We start from the raw sequence: 27,339 nt of genomic DNA on the forward strand, positions 1-27,339 counted from the left end.
GGGCTATAGAGTGTAACAGTCATGGAAAGAGGGAAGGAACTACTTTACAGGAAGTTGAGAATCAGAAAGAAGAAGGGATTAAAAGATGGGAGCACACTGGGGAAGATAAAATTATATATATATATATATATATATATATATATATATATATATATGTATATATATGTATATGTATATATGCATATGCATATGTGTGTGTATCACAATGAAAATGAAACTCAAAATATTCCTAAGGAAAAAAAAAAACAGGAAATGATTGTGCCATAAATAATTTTACATTTTAATATTATTTCATTTTATAAATTTATGGGGAGAGTTTTATAACTTGATTGTGACATTTAGTAATGTAATCAGGGTAGTCAACATTTCTACCTGAAACACTGTATGGGTTGGTTTTGTGTGAACTTGACAAAAGTTAGAGTTATCAGAGAGGAAGGAGCCTCAGTAGAGAAAATGCCTCCATGAGATTCAGCTAGAAGACATTTTCTCAATTAGTGACTAATGGGGGTTGTCCAACACATGGTTGGTGGTGTCATTCCTGGGCTGGTTGGTGGTCCTGAGTTCTATTAGAAAGCAGGCTGAGTTTGGTGATTGTTTATGGGATGGATCCCGGGGTGGGGCAGTCTTTGGATGGTCATTTCTTCAGTCGCAGCTTTGAACTTTGTCTCTGTAACTCTTTCATGGGTATTTTGTTCCCCATTCTAAGAAGGAATGAAGTATCCACATGTTGTTCTTCTTTCTTCTTGATTTTCATGAGTTTTGCAAATTGTATCTTGGGTAGTCTAAGTTTCTGGGCTAATAATATCCACTTATCAGTGAGTGCATATGTGTGTTCTTTTGTGATTCGGTTACCTCTCTCAGGATGATATCCCCCTCCATTTGCCTAAGAATTTCATAAATTCATTGTTTTTAATAGCTGAGTAGTACTCCATTGTGTAAATGTACCACATTTTCTGTATCCATTCCTCTGTTGAGGGACATCTGGGTTCTTGCAAGCTTCTGGCTATTATAAATAAGGCTGCTAGGTACATAGTGGAACACTTGTCCTTATTACAAGTTGGAACATCTTCTGGGTATATGCCCAAGAGTGGTATTGCTGGCTCTTCTGGTAGTACTGTGTCTAATTTTCTATTGCATATACCAACAATATTTTGCTGACAGGACCCTGATATAGCTGTCTCCTGTGAGGCTATGCCAGTGCCTAGCAAATTCAGAAGTGGATGCTCACAGTCATCTATTGGATGGAACACAGGGTCCCCAGTGAAGGAGCTAGAGAAAGTACCCAAGGAGCTGAATGGGTCTGCAGGTGGAACAACAATATGAACTAACCAGTACCCCCAGAGTTCGTGTCTCTAGGTGCATATGTAGCAGAAGATGGCCTAGTTGACCATCAATTGGAGGAGAGGCCCTTAGTCTCGTGAAGATTCTATGCCCCAGTATAGGGGGATACCAGGGCCAGGAAGTGGGAGTGGGTTGGGTTGGGGAGCAGGGGAAAGTGGGATGGTATAGGGGATTTTCAGAGAGGAAACTAGGGAAAGGGATAGCATTTGAAATGTAAATGAAGAAAACATCTAATAAAAATATACAAAACGAAAAAAAAAAGAAAGAAAGAAACAAAGCAGGCTGAGCAAGGCATGGGAAGCAAGCCAGTAAACAGCACCCCTCCGTTGTTTGCTTTCAGTTATGTTTTGTCACAAAAATAGAAACCCTGACTAAGGCAAATATCTTTAAAAATATCTTGGTTAAAGAAGCAATGACAGTATTTATGGGGTACAGAGTTATATACAGTGGGGTGTGTGTGTGTGTGTGTGTGTGTATGTGTATACTGATCCAAATAGAGAAATGTGCCTTTTTTCTTCTATGTTTCATATGTTAAACAACAGCTTGCTTTATACACTAAATTTATTTGCATAGGACAGGAGCTCAGTGTACTTCCTTGAAACATATTTACCAGATGCTCTGTGGTCTCATTCAAAGTTATTTGTCATCAGATCACTACTACTCCCCAAAATCTTCTTATGCAAGTACCTCATACATTACAACAGGCCATAAATCATTACTTGTTAAATCATCAAGTCAAACGTTAGTCATTCAGAATTCTGGGCATTATAAACCCTTTCTACTTAGCAGTATAGATAGGGCTGGGTAACTTTCTCTGAAAAAAACATTGAGAACATATTTTCAGCATTGAAGGTTGTAAGGTCTCTGTCATCACTCTTGAAGTCTATCAGTGTAGAGAGAGAGTAGCCAGAGATGAATCACTGATTCTGGCTCTGTGGATAGAGGACAACTATTTCTTTGCATACACAGCACATTACACAGACATCCCATTTTTGTAAAATTATGCTAAGTATGACTTGTAAAAACTCTACCTAAAAGTTCTAAGTTTTTCTGTGTGGCAAAGTAAATTTGCCAACATGCTAAACCACTATGGACACTTATATTTGTCTTAATGAGAAATAAAATTTCCATATTCTTTTAATTTGTGTTTTTTACATTTAATCTTATTTCTACTAATTATTCATAGAATAAAAATGTGTACGAGGTGGAATTTAAAATTTGCAACATTTTTTTGGGGGGTGGGAATAATGTGAGCAAGCATGTGTTTAAAGCATATATATCTAAAAATAAAATTGCAATAAAATTTTGCTCATTTAAAAATAGTTTTGCTTCTGTTTTTTCAAATATACTTCTTTAGTCAGGATTTGGAGAAGGAATTAATTTTTCTAGATCTTCAGATGGGGAGATATTGAAAAGTAATTGGCAGTAGCAAGTGATTGTGTCAAAACAAATAGCATGTCCATTAAGGTTAGCTTGGAGCCAATAACACAGAAATCCACAAAAAAGAAACACAACTTGATAGACATGCTCTATATTAGGAGACTGAATAATTGGTGCGAAAATGAGGAAAAGTGATAAAGCCATAGATCCAAATATAAATGGCAGCCACACCTGAAAAAGAAAATGGGAATTTTTTTTTTGTTGACATGGTAAGCTGTTATTACAAAAAGGGCATTATATATGTTACAGAACCAAGAGGACGTGAGTGCATACATATCTTCAAAAGGTTTAAAGTAGGTAGTCATGATATTAGCTTATACAAATAAATTGATTGCAGATTAAGTATTATTTAAAAAATCCAACATCAAGTTAATTATTTACCTGTAGTGTCCATGAGGTTTTACTCTATCCATCACCTTGAGTTAACATTGACTAAAGGCAGTACTTCATTTCCAAACATTAGCAAAAATGGTTCCTTAGTAGATACCATTGCCATAAATAAAATAACAACATCATAGAACTTTTAGTCATTAATGTCTTTTACTGAATTATGAAAACTAACTATATATTTACACATAGCCAACATTTTCCTTCTCTTGCTCTCCCCCTCTTTCTTTTCCTCCCTGTCTTCCTTTATCTGTTACTTTGTTTCCATTATTAATTTTTAGTTAACATAGTATAGTTGTATATTTGTAGGTCTGGTGATATTTACTTGGAATTTTCATATACACACATAATTCTATTATGCTCTTATTCTACCTCTATTTTCCTTTTCCTTTTTGTCTATCCATTCCATTCTTGAAAATTGTTCTCACTTGACTTTCTAAAAAATGTTCAATTATCTTCTCTTGTTTTCATAAATCTGTATTTTAGGCATTATCATCTATTCTGATCTCATTTCTATGTTTATGTCCTATATATGTATATACACATATTAAAAAATAAACGTGATTTCAAAACTTTAGTCTAGTTTGTATAATATTACCTTTATTGATTTAAATATGTTCAATTATTCTTTCATTCTTATAATTAAACCAAAATTTCTTGTTGTGTCTTATCCCCTTGATATATTCTCAAATTTAGATTAGAAATATTATAATTACGAATTTTGTGCGTATATTCACTAACAAATTGTTTAATAATTTTTCTAATTGTTGTTGGCTTTTTCTCCTTATTATGGATTATTATTGTAGTATTATGGTAATAGTGGCCTTCTAGTATTGTTTTTAGCATTTCTATTCTTTAGATTTTATGGAATTGTTTGAGAAACATTGGTGTGAACTCTTAAAGCTTGGTAGAAATCAGCGGCTCCTTAAAGAGTTCTTTACAATACCAAGAATACAACTGAGGAGTGAAGGCTCTAGGTAGGCACTAGCTCAACATCTCTTTGTTGAGTGAGTTGTGAAGGTGTTGGCTTCAATAGGGCCATATTGTCAGTCTGTAGGGAGCAGCAAATAGCCTAGTTTCTTTGGTTTTTTTTTTTTTTTTTAATGTAGCCCCCCCCCCCCTTTTTTTTTTTTTTTACAAACAGCTCGTTTGATGTAACAAATTTCTGGTACTTAAACTTCATTTGGTGAAAAAGAGATGTCCAGTTGGGCCTTTCTCTCCCCCATCATTTGTTGGTTTAATTTATTTCACCTTCATCTATGTATGCATTTTTGGGAAGCATCCATTGATTTATTTTTTGCTCAGATGGCCCTTAGTTTTAGCTGACCTCTCCTTTCCCAAATTCTATGTGTTCCTACAGTTCCTCTGGCGACTTTTTAGTATACACACACACACACACACACACACACACACACACACACACACTACATTTTGAAGGCTTGCATTGTTAGCTAAATTTATAGACTTTTGAGAGAAAAACACAATTCACAGATATTAGATGGAACATTCTGAAGATACCTTCATTAATTTTTAATGTGGATGGATTATGTGAAGATCAGAGTGCTATGTGGAAATCACTCAGCATTATTACTACAGGACCCATCTGATATTTCATGCACATTATTGCTTAGTGACTTTGAAATTGAGAATTCCAATAGTTTATTGAATATTTGCTATTCATATATACTCCTGATGAGTTATCCATTTCAATAATTTGTAGTGCTTTACTACAGTTTGTTGAATTTTGAAGTCTTATGTCAATATCTAAATAGTCACACCAGCTAGTTTTCAACTTCCCTTTGTTCAATAAGGTCCCGTGTACTCTTTACTAATTTATAGGCAATTTTGCTAATGAGATATATTTTTTAATGATTCTAAGCAGCTAGATATTATTTCTCATCTGTTAAACTAGTCTTTTTCTCTCTTTTGGTGATTTGAAGCTGTTTGCATTTGATTTAGCATTAGGTATGGCTTAAAACAAAATTTTGGTTTATTTTTCTGGTTGTCTGAATTATTGTGCTTTCTTCTCTCTCTTCTGTTTGTATAAAGAGTTTACTTGTTAACCATGTTAGTAATGAAGAATTCCTTTCTATTTCTTCTTTGTGCATATATTCCTCCCATGAAGTATATTCCTTCTGGTGGTTTCATGATAGAGATAGTCTTTCTTCATTTGTTACCTATAGTATTCCTTTAAGTATGTTCCCCACAGATAGTTTGATGAATTGTCTTGAATTGTCCCTATTGCCTCATTAGTTTTATAAGATAGTTTTGGTGGATATATCACACTTGATTAGTTATTATTTACTTTCAGACAAAATTTGTTTTGCTGTATAACCCCATCCTTTTTGAAAAATAATATTTTCTTCTCTCCCTTGTGTCTGCTTACCCTCAGTACATTCTTTTCTACTTTCAAAAGTTATTTCATTGAGGACTTGAAATATAATATCCTATGCTTTCATAGTATTTAGTTTTTCTGATGTGTGACATGAAATAATTTTGATGTATTTAGATTTTAGAAATCCAGTATTATATCATATATTACAAAGACGATGTGAGTTTCCTTGTGTAGATCTCTATCATTACTATTATTTGTCATTTTTTCATTGTCTCTAAGAAGTATATTGCTGATCTACAACTTACCAATTTATATATAACTCTAACAAGTATCTTAGTGAGAAATCTTAACTGTAACACAAGATCATGGTCTGGAATGTATAATTACAAAGTAGAACTTGGTGATGATTTTATAATTTTTGGCATCTTTTTAAAGGGGTGTTTCAGCAATACATCAATATTCTGGATGGTTGAAACACTTTGAAAATCATTTGATTTAAAATTTAATGGTAATATCTCCATCTATAATTTCTCTTGGGGTTTTTAATCAAAGAAACACCTGAAGGTTTAACACAGTGTCATATTCATAACTGGCAACAGAAGAGTCTCTAAGTGAGTAGTTCAATTCTCAGGATGAGGTTCTTTCTGAGTAGAAGTTTTCAGTGGAAGAACTAGTGGACTATTAACTTATTTGAATATCTTTTCTTTCCAAAATATTCTGAAAGTCAGTATTGTTTCAACTCAAGTATTACAATTTACTATTTTCTAGAGAGCAATTTCCAAAGTAGAATCCATCCGGTTTACTTTAAACCCATAGCTGTTGTCTGTTTCAAAGTTAACTCAGAGACCACCTCATAAATGACTAATACATTTGTAATTGTCTTTTGACATACCAGGGTGTCACAGAGGATGGATCTGGTGTTTTCCCCCACAGTTCTTGTTTTCTATTTATATTTCCCATGAATATATGAAGGAACAGTTTTTTGTTTTGTTTTGTTTTTTGTTTTTGTTTTTTGAGACAGGGTTTCTCTGTGTATCCCTCACTGTCCTGGAACTCACTCTGTAGACCAGGCTGGCCTCTAACTCAGAAATCTGTCTGTCTCTGCCTCCCAAGTGTTGGGATTAAAGGCGTGTGCCACCACTGCCTGGCTAAGAACAGTATTTTTAACAGAAGAATTTAAATGGTTTCTGCTTAGCAGTGATGGAGCAAAACATTCCTTCATCCAAATACTGACATTTCATGATATAGAAGGTCTTTCACTAGGGATTGACTCTTGAACGTACTGGAGAGCTTGGCTATTTTACCTTCAATTTTTTGTGTCAATGTCAAGTGCTATTCTCTGTCTCTTATGGAGGCAGCATCCTAATTTTTTGTTCTATGTGTCACCATATGACAATGTTTCTAAGTCTAGTTTTTTCTCTTTGTTGAAACAATTGTGCCTAAATGAGTTCTAATATTACATGGATATGTTTAGCTTTTGTGTTTTTAGGGACTGTCTCTCAGTTTTATATATTATGTTGTTACACAGAAGACTTCATTTTCTTCACTATGAGTATTTTTCTGTATATCCATTTTATAATATCTGACAACAAATAGGTTCTTAATGTAGGTATGAGCATTATTTTATTTAATACTTTTGCTTAGTTATTACCCAGTTTTCCGGTGATTTCATACTGTCAGAAAGCTAGAGTTTCAAGTATAAGCATTAATCAGATTGAATTACTATTTATTGTGTACTATGACCAATGCTCAAGAAAAGTACAGAAAATTAATAAACAGGAATTTGAGGTACATAAGCCTAGATAATGACTTAATTAGTTTTGTTTTTGTTTTTGTTTTTATATATAGTTTTTTTAAATGTTAAAATGGCATTTGTGGACTGGAGAGATGGTCCAATTGTTAAGAGCACTAGCTGCTCTTACAGACATCCTGAATTTCATTCCCAGCCACCACATGGTGGCTCCCAACCACCTTTAATGGGATCCAATGCTCTCTTTTGGTGTGTCTGAAGACCACTATGGTGTACTCATTTACATAAAATAATTAAATAAATCTTTAAAAAATGGCATCTAATTTGATTTTGATATTTAAAGTTTATATGACAGAATCACATTAACTAGATTGTGCTCAACAAAATACAATTTCTATATTGACCTTGAATGATGTATGTATGTATCCTTTTTACTCTGATATATATATATAGTAAGACTAAAAAATATGTCTATCCCCATTTATAAAAGCAACTTTTATTCACCAGATGTAATTGTCATCTCAGAGCCTCACTTCTGAATAAGCTCACCCTTTCTAGCTCTTTCTGAACTCTGGCTATCTACTTCACTGTTTTGTCTCGAACACCACTCTAAACTGACTGACTCAATATGGCTTTGCTAGTGTTCTCATTGCATTGTTCTGCTTGGCCTCAAACTAACTTGGTCAAATTATTCTAATCTTTTGTCTCCTTATTCTCTGTCTTCATCCATTTACTGAATTATGTACATGAGTGTCTGAAATATAGCAGGTATATGCAATATATCCAAAATATTTGCCTTTGTTAATATAGAATACACTTGAAGAAGAAATGATTACAAAAAAGAAAAATGTGGAATCTTGTATAAAGTGATATTTCTTAAAATATGGTCAGTGTGCCACTATTTATAGGAATCCCAAGATGCCTGATATCATTACACATTCCTGTGGGCCAATAGAGACTGAATGAATCAGAACCCTAGGAGAAAACCTGTGAATATGGACTTTATTAACAGTACTCAAGTGCTTATTATGCTTATTGTAATAACATGTGGAGTTTTAAATATTGTAATATTATCTCAGAAACCATGGACTGCTTCTGAGATGATAATTATATCTGGTGAATAAAAGCTTAAATCTTGATTAAATTTATGGGAATGCTGAGAAGGAACATCTTGAGATTTATGTTTTATTAATGTGTGACTTACACATTACAAACAAAATATAAATGAAATTCATTTATGATTAGACTTGAAATATTGAATTAAATAAAGTATCAATTAAGAAAATAAGTAAGAAGAGGAAGCTACCTCTAATATGTTATTAGGGAATTATTATGATGTGAGTGAGTTCATTTCAGCATGGAAGATATTGTTTTCTCCTTAGTATTGTTATTTGGTCTCAAGAAGATAATGATGATATTTGTCCTCCCTGACGTGTATCAGTTTTCACATTTCACACAATAAGAAGGAATCCTCAAATATGTCATATCACAGAAGCTGGAAAGGAAGAAATTGGGCAGTTCCACGGGATCTGCCGGGTTTGTAACTGGTTAGAAGAATATCACAGAGCTTGAACAAAGTGACATTCAACATTGGTATTTACATGTTGACTTACCTTATAAGGTCTTGGTATATCAGGGTTCTGGTACCTTATCTTAAGCAACCCGATCATTTGCAGCAACTGTATACAAAATGATCCTAGACTAACATATTTCACTAAATAGATGATGCTTGAAGATATTATTGCAACAGAAGATAAAATAACAGTCTGGATTTCAGCTACAGCTGGAGTGTGATGATCATTAAGCATTGAGTAGATAGAAGGAAATTCTCCCTCTTGACTTGCAGAGTAGAATACTCTTGATGCAGAAACTATTCCACAAGAAACGGTGCCAAGTAGGAAAGCTGAGATCAAGAAAGAACTTATCCATTGTGAGGAAGGAAAGGCTCTGTTCATCCATGTGACACCAACAGAATCTACAAGTTAAATAAAAATTTAGAATGTCAAAGTTATTTTTTGCTTGACAGAAAATAGAAGAGCATTCTTTATTTTTTTTTTTTCTACAGCCATACATTTTGTAATGTGACTTGGCAAATTCTTTCTAGGAGGAGTCTAGTACTGCTTGAATATGTTGTGTCTTGTGATTGTTTTTTTCCAGTAAAGCACATTAGAAGTGGATATTTGTGAACTTCAAGGCAACTCAGTGGCAGAAAATTTATTCTTGCTCTCCTGATTGTTATGGTGCCTTTCTCATATATTAGCAAAACCCACCTGTTTATCAGTGATAATTCAGAAAAAAAAGACATTCTATTTGTGGAGCTCTGGCACGGCATGATAGAGATATCACAGTACAAATGATCTAAAACTCAGCTACTATTCTGTAGAATGAGTTGTAAAATTGTGCAATGCTATGTCTCCTTCAGACAACTCCCTTTAAAGTCCCTGTGTTGCAGATATACATGTAAATACTCCAAATATTTTGAGAAAGCACTCCCTGCCAAACCTTCTTTATCCATCCATGTCATTTTATAACCATCTATATGAGAATGAAACTATCCTAAAGTAAAACTATGTGTGCTTCTCCCTTTGATTAGCATACTATTTAAAATAAATGGCCTTCCTAAGGAAAAGAATTTTAACAAATATTTTCATGGAAGGGAAAACAGAAGCTTTGTTTCCTACCAGAATAGGTATTTACTTTTCAGGAAAGGGTTTTATATATTTATGACCACTTATCAGGATAAACAAAGCCCAGAAAATGACCAATAAGTGATGAAGGGTTCACACTCCTAGTGGGATTTTGATGACTGATTTTTGAAGAGCAAATCATGAAAATTGCTGCTCATATTTATGACATTACTGCTCACATTAACAACATACTAGACTATAACAGTGTGCTACAATGTGGAGAATGACCCTGAGAACTTGGCTGTGACTCACTTGTCTGTCCAATTGCAGATGGATATAAATGGCAGCCTTACCTAACTTCATGGCACTAGTTTCTGCATCTAAGAAGCTAAGAAGCTGTTGCCTATTTGTACAGCTGAATTTATTGTAAAGATGTAGGTGTGTTGTGAAAGATGAAGCATCTATGCATAGTGTCTTGTTCATATGTCTTCTCATCTTTTTCTTTACTCATGTCCTCATCTTCTTTTCTTTTCCTTCATTTTAGTTTTGGATCCTTCGTGTACTACTTGTCCTATAATTTAGTTATTAAAATGTGATTGATTGTTTTTAATAGATGAGTTATGTAATTGTGTTTCTCTTGGATTCCTTCAAAAGTCCAAAACATAAATATTTTATATCACTGTAGGTATACCAAACATATGTACAGCTCATAAAATTCACTCCAGTTGGACACAGTTCAGTGGTGCCATATGAAAATGCTGAGTGCTTGTGGGAAAACTTCAAGAAAATAAGAGACCTGTGACCTCAGTTTCTTCAAAACACAGACTTGTTCTTGGAATGTGTTTTCTTACTTATGTGATTCTTCTTAATCCTTAGCATATAAATTTCTTTATGTTTTGAACAAAGGTCACTATTCCATGAGACTCTAGTCTACCTCAATTTTAGGTCTAACTGCCCTAGTTCATTCTGCCTACCAGAGCAATAAACCCACCCATGTTTTTTCCCCTGAGAACAGAGAGGAATTTATTTCCTATTTAGATTTACTTTATCATACCTGAAAAGATGATTTCCTGGGATGTCAAAACTGCCAAGTATGATATATTAGTCAGTAAGTATAACACAGTCACAATGGATATACCATAAATTAGTGTTTTTGGAATTGTTTCAGTTGGCCGTTTTATTTCTCCTAAGGGGGGAAAAACACATATAGAAAAAGAATAGACTGAGCATGTGAAGTTTCCAATGTCCCATCTCATGGGGATAGGGCCGTTAGGTCTTTGATAAAATAATTACTTTCGTCACTAGGGATTTTCTATTGTCTTCCTTTTACTGAGGCAGAAGCATTGATGGCTTAGATATCCAACACATGTACTCTTGTATTCAGTGAGTCTAAGGAATATAAAATAGTGCTAGGTTCTCTTCAATGCTTCGTTAACACAAGAGTCTAGACATATGCACTCTGTCTCAGGTAAGTATTGTGGAACACAATGTCTGATGAGACAATGTGAAGGACACAGATTTTTTTTCATTCATAATCACCGATTTTATCTAAGAGTCTAACTCTATTAGAGTCATACAACAAATTTGTAAATGACATTATGCAGTATGGTCTCTGATATCCACTGCCATTCAGGCAGTGTTCCCAAAGCTCAGGTTCTCGAAGTGTGGGTTATGATTATGTATGGGGCCCTTTAGCTGAAAGTGGGGATCATGAGAAGTTGACAACAATAAAAGGTTTTTGGATATGCATTGCCAAATGTTAATTCAAAATCAAACACGTAACAGACTTGAGGTGTTTATCACAGTGCTCAAGTGTGTTGGATAATGCACCTTTACCACAGTCATGTATATGAAGTCATAACACAAGCACATTGCCCAGCTCATGGTTGTCACACTGCACAGTATCATCAACAAATGCTAGTCATAATACCTCAGTTCACCCTTTTTTTCTAAGATCTGGCTGTGCACCTTTGTTCTCCCACTAGCAACAGATGAGTGTTCCCCTTGCTGCACATCCTCACCAGCATGACCTGTCTTTGAATCATAACCATTCAGACAAGTATAAGATTGAAACTCAAAATAATTTTGATTTGCATTTTCCCTAAGGACTAACGACACTTTTTAAAGTTTTTTCAGCCAAATGAGTTTTTTTTTCTATTGAGAATTATGTGTTTACATCTGTACTACATTTTTTAATTGGATTATTTGGTGTTTTAATACCATGTTTTGTCAGCTCTTTATATATTTTGGATATTATCCTTCAATTGGAGGTAAAGTTAGAAAAAACTTTTCTCATTTACAGTTACCAATTTCTCTACATGATGGTGCCCTTCACTTTACAGAAGCCTTTTAGTTTTGTGAGGTCTCATTTATTAATTGTTGATCTTAGGACCTGTGTTAATGATGCATGTTCAGTAATGCATTATTTTTTTGGCATGATAGGACAGTACATTGTGTAATAAGAACACTTGCTTAACTACATTCATTTTTCTTTATTCATATTAGTCCAAAATTGGAAGCATCTGATATTTCCTTCAACAGAAGGAGGAATAACAATAATGTGGTGAGGTATCTCGGGTCCAGAATGATAAATATGGTTTGTATTTTGTTATATGTGGATATTAACAATTACATAAATGATAAGCAAGCTACAATTTTTTGACCCCATAGAGGTTATATGTAGAGGAAGGGATAGTGAGACACATATATTTCCCTGAGATAGAGGAAACAGAATAGATTTTTTTTTTTTTTTTTAGGTTGACTGGGACCAGAGAGTTGGATGTTATCAGAAGGATCAGATAGGGAAAGGAATAGGGGTGGTTGAGGGAGAAATTGTCGAAAGAGACATCTAGAACTGAGGGACATTTGAACCTTATAAAAACATAGTGCAGTGGAAATGTAAAAATATATGAAGGCAATTCTAATAAAATCTCCAAATTATAAAAGAGATGAAGCCAAAACTGGCCATCTCTTGTCACCAAATGAATATTCCAGTACTGGGTTGTACTCAATTTGTGTTGGCTGAAGGTATCCCATGGAAAGCATCAAATAACACAGATTATTAGCTCTACACAAATGAACAGTAAAGGCTGAAGAAAATACTCACAGAACTCATTGTACATGTTGAGGTTCAGCTGGTGCCTATATAAAATACCCATATTTAATAACTTCAATATGAGAAGTGACTTTTCAGATGATGAAAAGGGAAATGTAAACTCAAACTCAGATGCAAAAAATGGTCTGCAATCTGTACGGACTGCAAATATTTCCAGGTGAATGATGGCACAAAACTTGTAGGAGTAACCAACCAATAACTGATTTGATTTAAAACCTACTCCATTAAACCAAACTTACACCCAGCACTGTTTGGGTAACTAAAAACCAGAGACTAGATAGGCCAGGAACCTAAGATTGGACAAAAAATTATTTTTATAAAAATATAAAAGTAACAATAAAATGTATTTTAATGATATTTTCCAAGACCTGTAGATTGGTGCCTTATTCATCTATCATCAGAGAGGCTTTCTCCTGCATCATATGGGAACAAATATAGAGACCCTCAGCCATGCATTATACATACACTGAGACACCTTGGAAAACAGTTCTAAGTGGAATGACTTCACCAAATTCCTTCTCTCAGAGTTCAGGAATACAATGAAGAAGTGGCAGAAAGAATATAAGAATAGAGGATACCAGGAGAACGAGGACTTTTCAACCTACTGAGCAAAGCTCATACAAATCCACAGAAACTGAAGTAGCAAGTACAGGGTCTTCAAAGGTCTTCATCAGATTCTCTGCATATATGTTATAGATTTAGATTTTTTATTTTTATGGGACATCAGAATATGTGAACAAGTAAGCCTCTGATTCTTGGGCTTAATCTTATAGTTTTGATTGTAAGCCTAGTCTTTAAAAGATGAATCATCTTTCCAGCCTACTTCTACCTTCTGGTAGTGTTCTCTCCTTTCCCTTGGATTGCCTTGTCCAACCTTGATGATCACATCAAGGTTTTGCTTTATTTTATTATATTTTGGTATGTTTTGTTGTTTTCTATTAGAAGCCTGTTCTATTTTTTCCCTAAGAGACAGAGAGCGTGTGGATCCAATGGGAGAGGAGGTAGGAGGAACTGAGAGGAATAGAAGGATGAAAAACTTTAATCAGGATATGTTGTGTGAGAAAATAATTTATCTTCAATAAGAGAGAAAAAATGGGACACACCTAAGGTCAAAGGAAGACCACCACTTCTTCTCCAATACGTGGCCCAAGTGGGACCAATCCAGAGCTCACAGGACACAGGAAAACCAGAGCAGCCTTGGATAAGATCCTTCCAGTTTCAATCTGCAACCTGGAGCTAGCTCTGTCCCATAGTTTTCCACACCCAAATCCTGCCAGGAGAGAGCTAGTCTCCTTGGAGTGCTGACACACCTAAGATCACAGGTAAGACCACCACCACTGCTCTAATACCTGACCCAAGTGGGACCCAGATGGAACCCACAGGACACAGGAACTCTGGAGCAGCCAGGGACAAAAACCTTCCAGTTTCCCTCTGCACCCTAGGACTGACCCTGAGCCACTGCTCTTCTTACTAAAATCCTGCCCAGAGATAGCTGGTCTCTTAGGATTCTGACATACCTAAGATTAAAGGCTTACAGTTTCACAGGAGAGAGAAGCCAGTCAGAGAAAGCAATACCAGCTAACATCAGAGATAACCAGATGGCAAGAGGCAAGGGCAAGAACCTAAGCAACAGAAAATAAGGCTACTTGGCAACACCAAAACCCAATTTTCCCACAAGCAAGCCCTGGATACACCAAAACACAAGAAAAGCAAGATTCTGCTTTAAAATCACATTTCAGGATGATAATAGAGAACTTTAAGAAAGATATAAATAAATCCATTAAAGAAATACAGGAGAGCACAGGTAAACAGGTAGAAACCCTTAAAGAGGAAATACATAAATCCTTTAAAGAAATTCAGGAAAGCACAACCAAACATGTTGGTTGAACATGTTTGGTTGAACATGAAGGAATTGAACAAAAAGATCCAGAATCTGAATATTGAAATAGAAACATTAAAGAAATAGCAAAGGGAGAAAACCTTGGAGATAGAAAACCTAGGAAAAAGATCAGGAGTAGTAGATGCAAGCATCACCAATAGAATACAAGAGATAGAAGAGAGAATCTCAGGAGTAGAAGATACCATAGAAGACACTGACACAACAGTCAAACAAAATTTTTCAATAGAGACTTTAAAAGTCAGAAGATCTTGGGCAGATGTCATAGACCCTAAGAGAACACAAATGCCAGCCCAGGCTACTATACCGAGCAAAACCCTCAATTACCATAGATGGAGAAACCAAGATATTCCATGAGAAAACCAAATTTACACAATATCTTTCCACACACCCAGCCCTACAAAGGATAATAGATGGGAAGTGTGAACATAAGGAGGGAAACTATAACCTAGAAAAAGCAAGAAAGTAATCTTTTAACAAACTTAAAAGAAGATAGCCACACAAATGTAATTCCACCTCTAATAACAAAAATAACAGAAAGCAACAATAACAATTCCTTAGTATCTCTTAACATCAATGGACTCACTTCCCTGATAAAAAGACATAGACTACCTGCCTGGATAAATAAATAAATAAATAAATAAATAAATAAATAAATAAATAAATAGGATACAGCTTTTTGTAGCTTACAGGAAACACACTTCAATGACAAACACAGACACTACCTCAAAGTAAAAGCCTGGATAAAATTATCCAGGCAAAAGGTCCCAAGAAACAAGATGGAGTAGTAATTCTAGTGTTCAATAAAATAGACTTTCAACCAAAAGTTATCAAAAATGATGGGGAAGGACACTCTGTAGTCATCAAAGGGAAAATCCACCAAGAAGAACTCTCAGGTCTGAACATCTATGCTCGATATGCAAGGGTACCCACATTTGTAAAAGAAACATTACTGAAGCTCAAAACACACATTGAACCTCACACAATAATAGTAGGAGACTTTACCACCCCACTCTCAGCAATGGATTGATCATGGAATCAGAATCTAAGCAGAGACACAGTGAAACTAACAGAAGTTACAAACCAAATGGACTTGACAGTTATCTACAGAACATTTCACTCTAAAACAAAATAAATATACCTTCCTCTCAGTGCCTCATGGTACCTTCTTCAAAATTGACCATGTAATTGGACACAAAACAATCCTCAACCAATACAAGAAGATTGAAATAATCCCATGTATCCTATCAGATCATCACAGACTAAGGCTGGTCTTCAACAAGAACAGAAACAACAGAAAACCCACAGACACATGGACGCTGATAACTTGATCAAGGAAGAAATAAAGAAAGAAATTAAGGACTTTTTACAATTTAATAAAAATGAAGGCACAACATACCTAATCTTTTGGGACACAATGAAAGCAGTGCTAAGAGGAAAACTCATAGCACTGAGTGCCTCTATGAAGAAATTGGAGAGAGAATACACTAGCAGATTACCAGCATATATGAAAGCTCTAGAACAAAAAGAAGCAAATACACCCAAGTGGAGTAGATTGCAGGAAATAATCAAACTCAGGGCTGAAATCAACCAAATTCAACAAAGAAAACTATACAAAGAATCAAGAAAACCAGGACCTTGTTCTTTGAGAAAATCAACAGGATAGATAAACCCTTAGCCAGACTAACCAGAGGGAACAGAGACAGTATCTTCATTAACAGAATCAGAAATGAAAAGGGAGACATACAACAGAAAATGAAGGAATTCAAAAAATCATGAGATCCTACTACAAAAGTCTATACTCAATAAAACTAAAAAAAATCTGGATGAAATAAATGATTTTCTAGACAGATACCAGGTAACAAAGTTAAATCATGGCCAGATAAACCATCTAAATAGTCCCACACCACCTAAGGAAATAGAAGCAGTAATTAAATGGCTCCCAACCCAAACATCCCCAGGCCCAGATGCTTTTAGTGCAGAATTCTATCAGACCTTCAAGGAAGACCTAATACCAATACTTCTCAAACCATTTCATAAAATAGAAACAGAAGGAACACTACCTGAATACATTTTATGAAACCACAGCTACACTGATATCTAAACCACACAAAAAAGAAACCACACAACAAAGAAAGAGAACTTCAGACCAATTTCGCTCATGAATATTGATGCAAAACTACTCAGTAAAATTCTTGAAAACCGAATCCAAGAACATATCGAAAGGACCATTCACTCTGATCAAGTAGATTTCATCCCAGGGATGCAGTGATGGTTCAATAAATGTAAGTCCATCAACATAATCCACCATATAAACCAGCTCAAAGGAAAAAACCAACATATGATCATCTCATTAGATGCTGAAAAAGCCTTTCACTTCATGCTAAAAGTATTGTAGAGTTCAGGAAGCCACGGCCCACACAGAAACATAATAAAAGCAATATACAGAAAGCCAATAGCTAACATCAAACTAAATGGAGTGAAACTTGTAGCAATCCCACTAAAATCACGGACAAAACAAGGCTGTCTACTCTTTCCCTATCAATTCAATATAGTACTTGAAGGTATAGCCAGAGCAATTAGACAACCAAAGGAGGTCAAATGATACAAATTGAAAAAAAGAAGTCAAAATATCCCTATTGCAGATGATATAAGAGTATACTTAAGTGACCAAAAATGCAACCAGAGAATCTCTACACCTGATAAACAACTTCAACAAGGTGTCTGGATATAAAATTAACTCAAATAAATCAGTAGCTTTCCTCTACTCAAAGGATAAATTAACTGAGAAAGAAATTAAACCCTATACAATTGTCACAAATAATATGATTTATTTTGGTGTGACACTAACCAAGCAAGTGAAAGATTTGTATGATAAGAACTTCATGTTTCTGAAGAAAGAAATTGCAGAAGCTCTCAGAAGATGGAAAGAGCTCCCATGCTCCTGGATTGGCAGGATTAACATAGTAAAAATGGTCATTTTACCAAAAGAAATCTACAGATTCAGTGAAATCCCCATTACAATTACAATTCAATTCTTCTCAGAGATAGAAAGAGCAATTCTCAAATTTATCTGGAATAACAAGAAACCCAGGATAACAAAAACTATTCTCAACAATAAAAGAACTTCTAAGGGAATCACCATGACTGACCTCAAACTGTACTACAGAGCAACAGTGAGAAATACCTCATGTTATTGGTACACAGACAGGCAGGTAGATCAATGGAACAGTGTTGAAGACCCAGAAATGAACTCACATACTTTGGTCACTTGATTTTTGACAAAGAATCCAAAACCTATGGAAAAAATAACCCAGCATTTTAAACAAATGATGCTGGTTCAACTAGCTCTCAGCATGTATAAGAACACAGTTTGACCTGTTCTTATCTTCTTGTACAAAGCTCAAGTCCAAATAGATCAAGGACCTCCACATTAAAGCAGATATGATGAATCTAACTGATGAGAAAGTGGGAAAGAACCTCAAAGATATGGGCACAGGGAAATTCTTCCTAAACAGACCACACTCTAAGATCAAGAATTGATCAATAGGACCTCATAAAATTGAAAAGCTGACAAATCCCTTCCAGAAGGTGCCAGCACCAGGTCACCTTGGGCACGGAGTCCGCAGACACCCCCACAGTCCGTAGAGGACTCTCCACGTGATCTTAGGACCACTGGTGAGTGAAACTCAACTTCTGTTCCAATACAATTGCGCGGGACCTGAGACAGCATTAGGGAAGCAGAAAACTGGCCTGACCAGGGACACAAGTCCCTTCCGGTTGGCGCCAGCACAGGGTCACCTTGGATGCAGAGTCAGCAGACACCCCCAAGGTTCCTAGAGGACACTCCACATAATCTTAGGACCACTGACCAGACAGTTCCACGCTCCTCAAAGGAGACACCACTTCCAGGCACTGGAAAAAGTCACTTCTCATGATGATGATGGAGGAATTTAAGAAGGAAATACAGGAAAACACAGGCAAACAGCTAGAAGCCTTTAAAGAGGAAACAAAAAAATAATCCCTTAGAGAGTTACAGAAAAACACTACCAAAAAAGCCCAGGATCTTAGGACAACAGTATCCCAGAATAACAGCAGCTGGGTCACACCAGTATTTCATGGTCTCAGAGGAACTTTACTGCCAAGAATTCTGACATAACCAGAATCTCAGGTTCACAGGAGCCCACAATCAAAGGATCACAGAGAAAGATAGACTCTGAGGAGTCCTGAATCAACTGGGATTATAGGAAGGACAGGCTCCAATCAGATATATTGAGGACAGCAATACTTGAGATAATCAGATGGCAGGAGGCAAGCATAAGAAAAGAAGCAACAGAAATCAAGGTTACTTTGCGTCATCAGAACCAAACTCTCCCACCATAGCAAGTCTTGGATACACCATCACACCAGAAAAGCAAGACATGGATCTAAAGTCACTTCTCATGATGATGATGGAGGAATTTAAGAAGGAAATACAGGAAAACACAGGCAAACAGCTAGAAGCCTTTAAAGAGAAAACAAAAAAAAAATCCCCTAGAGAGTTACAGAAAAACACTACCAAATAGGCGACGGAATTGAACAAAACCATCCAGAATCTAAAAATGGAAGTAGAAACAATAAAGAAAACGCACAGGGAGACAACTCTGGAGATAGAAACCCTAGGAAAGAAATCAGGAACCATAGATGCGAGCATCAGCAACAGAACACAAGAGATGGAAGAGAGAATCTCAGGTGCAGAAGATTCCATAGGGAACATAGACACAACAATCAAAGAAAATTCAAAATGCAAAAAGATCCTAAATCAAAACATCCAGGAAATCCAGGACACAATGAGAAGACCAAACCTACAGATAAAAGAAGTAGATGAGAATGAAGATTTTCAACGTTAAGGGCCAGCAAATATCTTCAACAAAATTATAGACAAAAACTTCCCATACCTAAAGAAAGTAATGCCCATGAACATACAAGAAGCCTACAGAACTCCAAATAGACTGCACCAGAAAAGAAATTCCTCCCAACACATAATAATCAGAACAACAAATGCACTAAATAAGGACAAAATATTAAAAGCAGTAAGGGAAAAAGGTCAAGTAAAAATATAAAGCCAGGCCTATTAGAATTTCTCCAGACTTCACACCAGAGACTATGCAAGCCAGAAGATCCTGGACAAATGTTATACAGACACTAAGAGAACACAAAGGCCATCTCAGGCTACTAAACCAGCCAAATTGTCAATTACCATAGGTAGAGAAACCAAAGTATTTCATGACAAAACCAAATTCAAACAATATCTTTCCACGAATCCAGACCTTCAAAGGATAATAACAACAACAACAACAACAACAACAACAACAACAAAAACCAATATAAGGACAGAAACTCTGCCCTAGAAAAAGCACAAAAGTAATACTTCAACAAACCTAAAAGAAGACAGCCACAAGAACAGAATGCCAACTTTAACAACAAAAATAACAGGAAGCAACAATTACTTTTCCTTAATATCTCTTAATATCAATGGACTCAATTCCCCAATAAAAAGACATAGACTAACAGACTGGTTACACAAACAGGACCCAACATTTTGCTGCTGACAGGAAACCCATCTCAGTGAAAAAGACAGACACTACCTCAGAGTGAAAGGCTGGAAAACAATTTTCCAAGCAAACTGTCTGAAGAAACTCGCTGGAGTAGCCATTCTAATATCGAATAAAATTGACTTCCAACCCAGAGTTATCAAAAAAGACAAGGAGGGGCACATCATACTCAGCAATGGTAAAATGTTCCAAGAGGAATTCTCGATTGTGAATATCTCTGCTCCAAATGTAAGGGCAGCCAAATTCATTAAAGAAACTTTAGTAAAGCTCAAAGCACACATTACACCTTACATAATAATATTGGGAAACTTCAACACACCACTCTCATTAATGGACAGATCCTGGAAACAGAAACTAAACAGAGACACAGTGAAACTAACAGAAGTTATGAAGCAAATGGGTTTAACAGATATCTACAGAACATTTCATCCTAATGTACCTCATGTACCTAAGGTACCTCATGGTACCTTCTCCAAAACTGACCATATAAGTGGTCACAAAACAGGCTTCCACAGATAGAAAAATATTGAAATTGTCCCATGCATCCTATCAGATAACCATAGACTAAGGCTGTTCTTCAATAACAACATAAATAATACAAAGCCAACAATATTCACGTGGAAACTGAACAACAATCTCCTGAATGATACCTTGGTCAAGGAAGAAATAAAGAATGAAATTAAAGACTTTTTAGAGTTTAGTGAGAATGAAGCCTCAACATACCCAAACTTTTGGGACACAATGAAAGCATTCCTAAGAGGAAAACTGATAGCTCTGAGTGACTCCAAACAGAAAGTAGAGAAAGCATACACTAGCAGGTTGACAACACATCTAAAAACTCTAGAACAAAAGGAAGCAAATTCACCCAAGAGGAGTAGACAGCAGGAAATAATCAAATTCAGGGGTAAAATCAACCAAGAGGAAACAAAGAGAACTATTGAAAGAATCAACCAAATGAGGAGCTGGTTCTTTGAGAAAATCAACAAAATAGATAAACCCTTAGCCAGACTCACTAGAGGGCACAGGGGCAGCATCCTAATTAACACAATTACAAATGAAAAGGAAGACATAACAACAGATTCTGAGGAAATCCAAAACACCATCACATCCTTCTACAAAAAAAAAAGGCTATACCCAACAAAACTGGAAAACCTGGATGAAATGGACAAATTTCTAGACAGATACCAGGTACCAAAGTTAAATTAGGATCAGATTAATGACTTAAACAGTCCTATATGCCCTAAAGAAATAGAAGCAGTCATTAATAGTTTCCCAACCAAAAAAAAAAAAAAAAAAAAAAAAAAAAAAGCCCAGGACCAGATGGGTTTAATGCAGAGTTCTATCAGACCTTGTACTGGCTAGTTTTGTGTCAACTTGACACAGCTGGAGTTATCACAGAGAAAGGAGCTTCAGTTGAGGAGATGCCTCCATGAGATCTAACTGTAAGGCATTTTCTCAATTAGTGATCAAGGGGGAAAGGCCCCTTGTGGGTGGGACCATCTCTGGGCTGGTTGTCTTGGGTTCTATAAGAGAGCAGGCTGAGCAAGCCAGCGGAGGCAAGCCACTAAAGAACATTCCTCCATGGCCTCGGCATCAGCTCCTGCTTTCGGACCTGCTTGAGTTCCAGTCCTGACTTCCTTTGGTGATGAACAGCAGTATGGAAGTGTAAGCCAAATAAACCCTTTTCTCCCCAACTTGCTTCTTGGTCATGATGTTTGTGCAGGAATAGAAACCCTGACTAAGACAGACCTTAAAGAAGATCTATTTCCAGTTCTTCTCAAACTATTCTACAAAATAGACACAGAAGGTACTCTACCCAATTCATTCTATGAAGCCACAATTACTCTGATACCTAAACCACATAAAGACCCAACAGAGAAAGAGTACTTCAGACCAATTTCCTTATGAATATCGATGCAAAAATACTCAATAAAATTCTCGCTAACAGAATCTAAGAACACATCAAAACAATCATCCATCCTGACCAATTAGGCTTCATTCCAGGAATTCAGGGATGGTTTAATATATGGAAATCCATCAATGTAAACTGCTATATAAACAAACTCAAAGACAAAAACCACATGATCATCTTGTTAGATGCTAAGAAAGCATTTGACAAAATCCAACAGCCCTTCATGATAAAAGTCTTGGGAAGTCAGGAATTCAAGGCCATACCTAAAAATAATAAAAGGAATCTACAGCAAACCAATAGCCACCATCAAAGTAAATGGAAGCAATTTCACTAAAATCAGGGAGTAAACAAGGCTGTCCACTTTCTTCCTACCTATTCAATATAGTACTTGAAGTCCTAGCCAGAGCAATTCGACAACAAAAGGACATCAAGGGCATACAAATTGGAAAGGAAGAAGTCAAGATATTACTATTTGCAGATAATATGAGAGTATATATATATATATATATGTGAGCCAAAAAATTCCAACAGAGAACTCCTAAACCTGATAAACAGATTCAGTGAAGTAGCTGGATATAAAATTAACTCAAACAAATCAATGGCCTTTTTCTACACAAAGGTTAAACAGGCTGAGAAAGAAAATAGGGAAACAACACCCTTCACAATAGTCACAAATAATATATAATTCCTTGATGTGACTTTAACTAAAGAAGTGAAAGATCTACATGATAAGAACTTCAAGTCTCTCAAGAAAGAAATCAAAGAACATCTCAGAAGATAGAAAGATCTTCCATGCTCATGGATTGGCAGGATCAATATAGTAAAAATGGATATCTTGCCGAAAGCAATCTACAGATTCAATGCAATTCCCATCAAAATTCCAACTCAATTCTCCACAGAGTTATAAAGGGCAATTTGAAAATTCATCTGGAATAACAAAAAACATAGGATAGCCAAAACTATTTTCAACAATAAAAGAACCTCTGTTAGAATCACCATGCCTGACCTCAAGCTGTATACAGAGCAATTGTGATTTAAAAATGTATGGTACTGGTATAGCTACAGAGAGGTAGACCAATGGAATAGAATTGAAGACCCAGAAGTGAACCCACACACCTATTGTCACTTGATCTTTGACAAGGGAGCTAAAACCATCCAGTGGAAAAAAGACAGCATTTTCAACACATGGTGCTGGCATAACTGGTGGTTATCATATATAAGAATGTGAATTTATCCATTCTTATCTCCTTGTACTAAGGTCAAGTCTAAGTGGATGAAGGAACTCCACATAAAACCAGAGACACTGAAACTTATAGAGGAGTTATTGGGGAAAAACCTCAAAGATATGGGCACCGGGGAAAATTTCCTGAATAGAAAAGCAATGCCTTGTGCAGTAAGATCGAGAATTGACAAATGGGACCTCATGAAACTGCAAAGCTTCTGCAAGGCAAAAGACACTGTCAATAAGACAAAAAGCCCACCAACAGATTGGGAAAGGATCTTTTCAAATCCTAAATCAGATAGAGGACTAATATCCAATATATATAAAGAACTCAAGAAGGTGGACTCCAGAAAATCAAATAACCCCATTAAAAAATGGGACACAAAACTAAACAAAGAATTCTCAACTGAGGAATACCGAATGGCTTAGATGCACCTGAAAAAAATGTTCAACATCCTTAATCATCAGTGAAATGCAAATCAAAACAACCTAGAGATTCCACCTCACACCAGTCAGAATGGCTAAGATCAAAAATTCAGTTGACAGCAGATGCTTGCGAGGATATGGAGAGAGGAACACTCCTCCATTGTTGGTGGGATTGCAAGCTTGTACAACCACTCTGGAAATCAGTCTGGTGGTTCTTCAGAAAATTGGACATAGTACCACTGGAGCATCCCACAATATATCCAGAAGATGTTCTAATTGGTAATAAGGACACATGCTCCACTATGTTCATAGCAGCCTTATTTATAATAGTCAGAACCTGGAAAGAACCCAGATGTTGCTCAACATAGAAGTGGATACAGAAAATGTGGTACATTTATACAATGGATTTCTACTCAGCTATTAAAAAAATGAATTTATGTAATTCCTAGGCAAACGGATGGACCTGGAGGGCATCATCCTGAGTGAGGTAACCCAATCACAAAAGAATTCACATGATATGTACTCACTGATAAGTGGATATTAGCCCAGAAACTTAGAATACCCAAGATACAAGATACAATTTGCAGTACACATGAAACTCAAGAAGAACACAGACCAAAGTGTCGACACTTAGCCCGTTCATAGAAATGGGAATAAAACACCCATGGAAGGAGTTACAGAGACAAATTTTGGAGCTGAGACAAAAGGATGGACCATCTAGAGACTGCCATACCTGGGGATCCATCCCATGATCAGCCTCCAAATGCTGACACCATTGCATGCACCAGGAAGATTTTGCTGAAAGGACCCTGATATAGCTGTCTCTTTTATGCCTATGCTGGTGCCTGGCAAACACAGAAGTGGATGCTCACAGTCAGGTATTAGATGGAACACAGGGTCTCAAATGGAGGAGCTAGAGAAATTACCCAAGGAGCTGAAGGGGTCTGCAACCCTATAGGTGGAACAACAATATTAATTAACCAGTACCCCCGGAGCTCATGTCTCTAGCTGCATATGTATCAGAAGATGGCATAGTCAGCCATCATTGGGAAGAGAGGCCCCTTGGTTTTGCAAACCTTATTATATGCCTCAGTATGGGGGAATGCCAGGGCCAAGAAGTGGGTGGGCCGGGGAGGGGGGACACGGGGAGCTTTTGGGATAGCATTTGAAATGTAAATGAAGAAAATACCTAATTAAAAAAATAAATTAAAAAATAAAATTAAATAAAAAAAGAAAAAAAATGATTTGGGAGTGCACAGATCATTTTGGGCTGTGCCTCTATTGTGCTGGTGGCCTTGCATTATGTAAGAAAGCAGGCTAAGCAAGTCATGAGGAGAAAACTAGTGAACAGCATTCCTCCATAGTCTCTGTATCAGTTTGTGTCTCCAGGCTCCTTCCCTGTCTTTCCTGGGTGATAAACTATAAACTGTAAGATGAAATAAACCCTTTACTTCTCAACTTGCACTTTTGGTCATGGCTGTTCTATCACAACAATATAAAAGCATGAATTAAGACAGATAAGTGTTAATATGCCACAATGAAACTCATTACTTTCTATATTAAGCACTTTGTATGTTTAGTTGTTGTCTCTTGGAACCTTGATCTTTTCTGAAAGGAAATGTATGTTGAGTGGACTTGGGGAGGAGGAGAGATGGGGAAAAGATGAGAGGAGTGCAGGGAGGGGAAACAGTGATCAGGATGAGAGGATCTACTGACAATAAGAAAAGAAAAAGAAATAAAAAATATGCATAATATGTAATGAATTCCTTTCTTTAAATCTTTTAGATATTGCAGGCAGATTGGTTTGCAATAATTACCAAATTCTCTTGGTACTGTGACATCAGCATGAGAAGTGTTGCTCCATAGAGAACAATGTTGAATTTTCAAAAATGTTCATTATATCACTTTCTCTAGCATAAAAATATCAGAGACACTTGAAATGCTCAGCAGTGAGAAGAATCAGTTAAAAATGTTTAGGTAAGAGTATAACAACGTAAAGTCCTGTAAGATATATTGTGAAATAACATTTATCTCGTACTTTATGATTCCTAGTTACATATATACAAGAAAGCACAATTTAGTTATTGGTGTAAATACACTAAGAGTGATGGTGAACCACAACAAGCATAAGAGTGAATATTTCTGGGAAGAGAATTGTTTCCAAGTTGAGTTGAAGTATATTAAAATCTGAGACATGTGATAGCTTTATAAATATAATTTTACTAATATATTACTTAAAAATAATTACTAAATTCAAGATGGTGAGATTATATGAAATAAAATTGAGAATATAGTATAATCTCAGTTCTCTTTTGAAAATTCTTAGCATCCACAAGTTTCATACAAATGATATAACTTGAAGAAAGGTAAAGTCTATAAGTCTACATGCATGAATATACATGAGTGTTTTAATTATAACAGCATTACAGAGAAGATTGAATTTCACTACAAAGCAGCATACAATCATATTAGCCTTTCCCCCAAGTTCTGTGCTTATTTTATGAATGAATTAACCCACTATTGACAGTTTTAAGAATGGATTTACCTGCTATGATGATGAGGACTGATGGTCCTACATATGAATAGGACACTTGGAGAATGGCATCTGCAATCTGTGAGGCATTAGGAAGTTCAGCGTCCAAAGCATTCTCAAACCTGGACACATTCTCCTTTTTGCCATTCACTAACAGCACAATCCCAGTTAGAGAAATGAGACAAAGAACACTCAACTTGATGAAACTGCTGACAGTATTAAACCAAGCCACTGTTTTTATCCCTCGAGTACTGAGAATTCCAAATGTCCACAAAACAGCCAAAGCCAGACATTTTGTTGGTAGCTCTGGAGCTGGGCATCCAGAATAGAAACACTGGATTACAGAAGTAGCTACTAGCAAGCACTGAGCACCGATGCCTAGAAAGTGAGCAAAAAGTTTAATCCAGAGACTGAGAAAAGCAACAGAGGATCCAAGAGTTCTTTTGAGGAAATAATAAGATGCTCCACTCAAAGGGTAGGTGGTTGCTATCTCTGCATTACAGAGGGCACTCATGATGCTCAGCAGGCCGCAGCCTGCCCAAATACTTAAGGAGACAGGGATATTTAGTGAGGAGTATTTTAATACTGCTTTAGGAGTCACAAAAATCCCTGTCCCCACGGTGGCACTAAATAAGATCATGCTTATATGGAAGAATCCTAGTGCTCTCAAGAGTTGCATGGTTATGCCTTTTTTGCTCTTTCAAATACTGAAAAATACAGTTTTTCTTTACAGTGCTTTTCTGTCAGTTTGTGAAAAACC

General features: G+C 36.0%; 1 protein-coding gene across 2 annotated transcripts; it reads right to left on the reverse strand.

Annotated features, from left to right (window-relative positions):
- Window positions 1-199: 199 nt before the first annotated feature.
- On the reverse strand, window positions 200-27,339 carry LOC110291795 (solute carrier family 7 member 12). Of its 2 annotated transcripts, XM_021159055.3 has the most exons (4): window positions 26,592-27,339; window positions 10,935-11,066; window positions 8,867-9,228; window positions 200-2,952 (listed from the first exon to the last, which is right to left on the reverse strand). In XM_021159055.3, exons 1-4 carry the CDS (start codon window positions 27,256-27,258, stop codon window positions 2,695-2,697), a joined length of 1,419 nt encoding a protein of 472 aa, XP_021014714.1. In that variant the 5' UTR covers window positions 27,259-27,339; the 3' UTR covers window positions 200-2,694. The 2 variants fall into 2 exon arrangements, with proteins under 2 accessions (XP_021014714.1, XP_029331490.1); XM_029475630.2 differs by lacking the exon at window positions 10,935-11,066.

This window comes from Mus caroli, unplaced genomic scaffold (genome assembly GCF_978045245.1).
Source record: "Mus caroli unplaced genomic scaffold, Mus_caroli_1 scaffold_3, whole genome shotgun sequence".
NCBI lineage: Eukaryota > Metazoa > Chordata > Mammalia > Rodentia > Muridae > Mus > Mus caroli.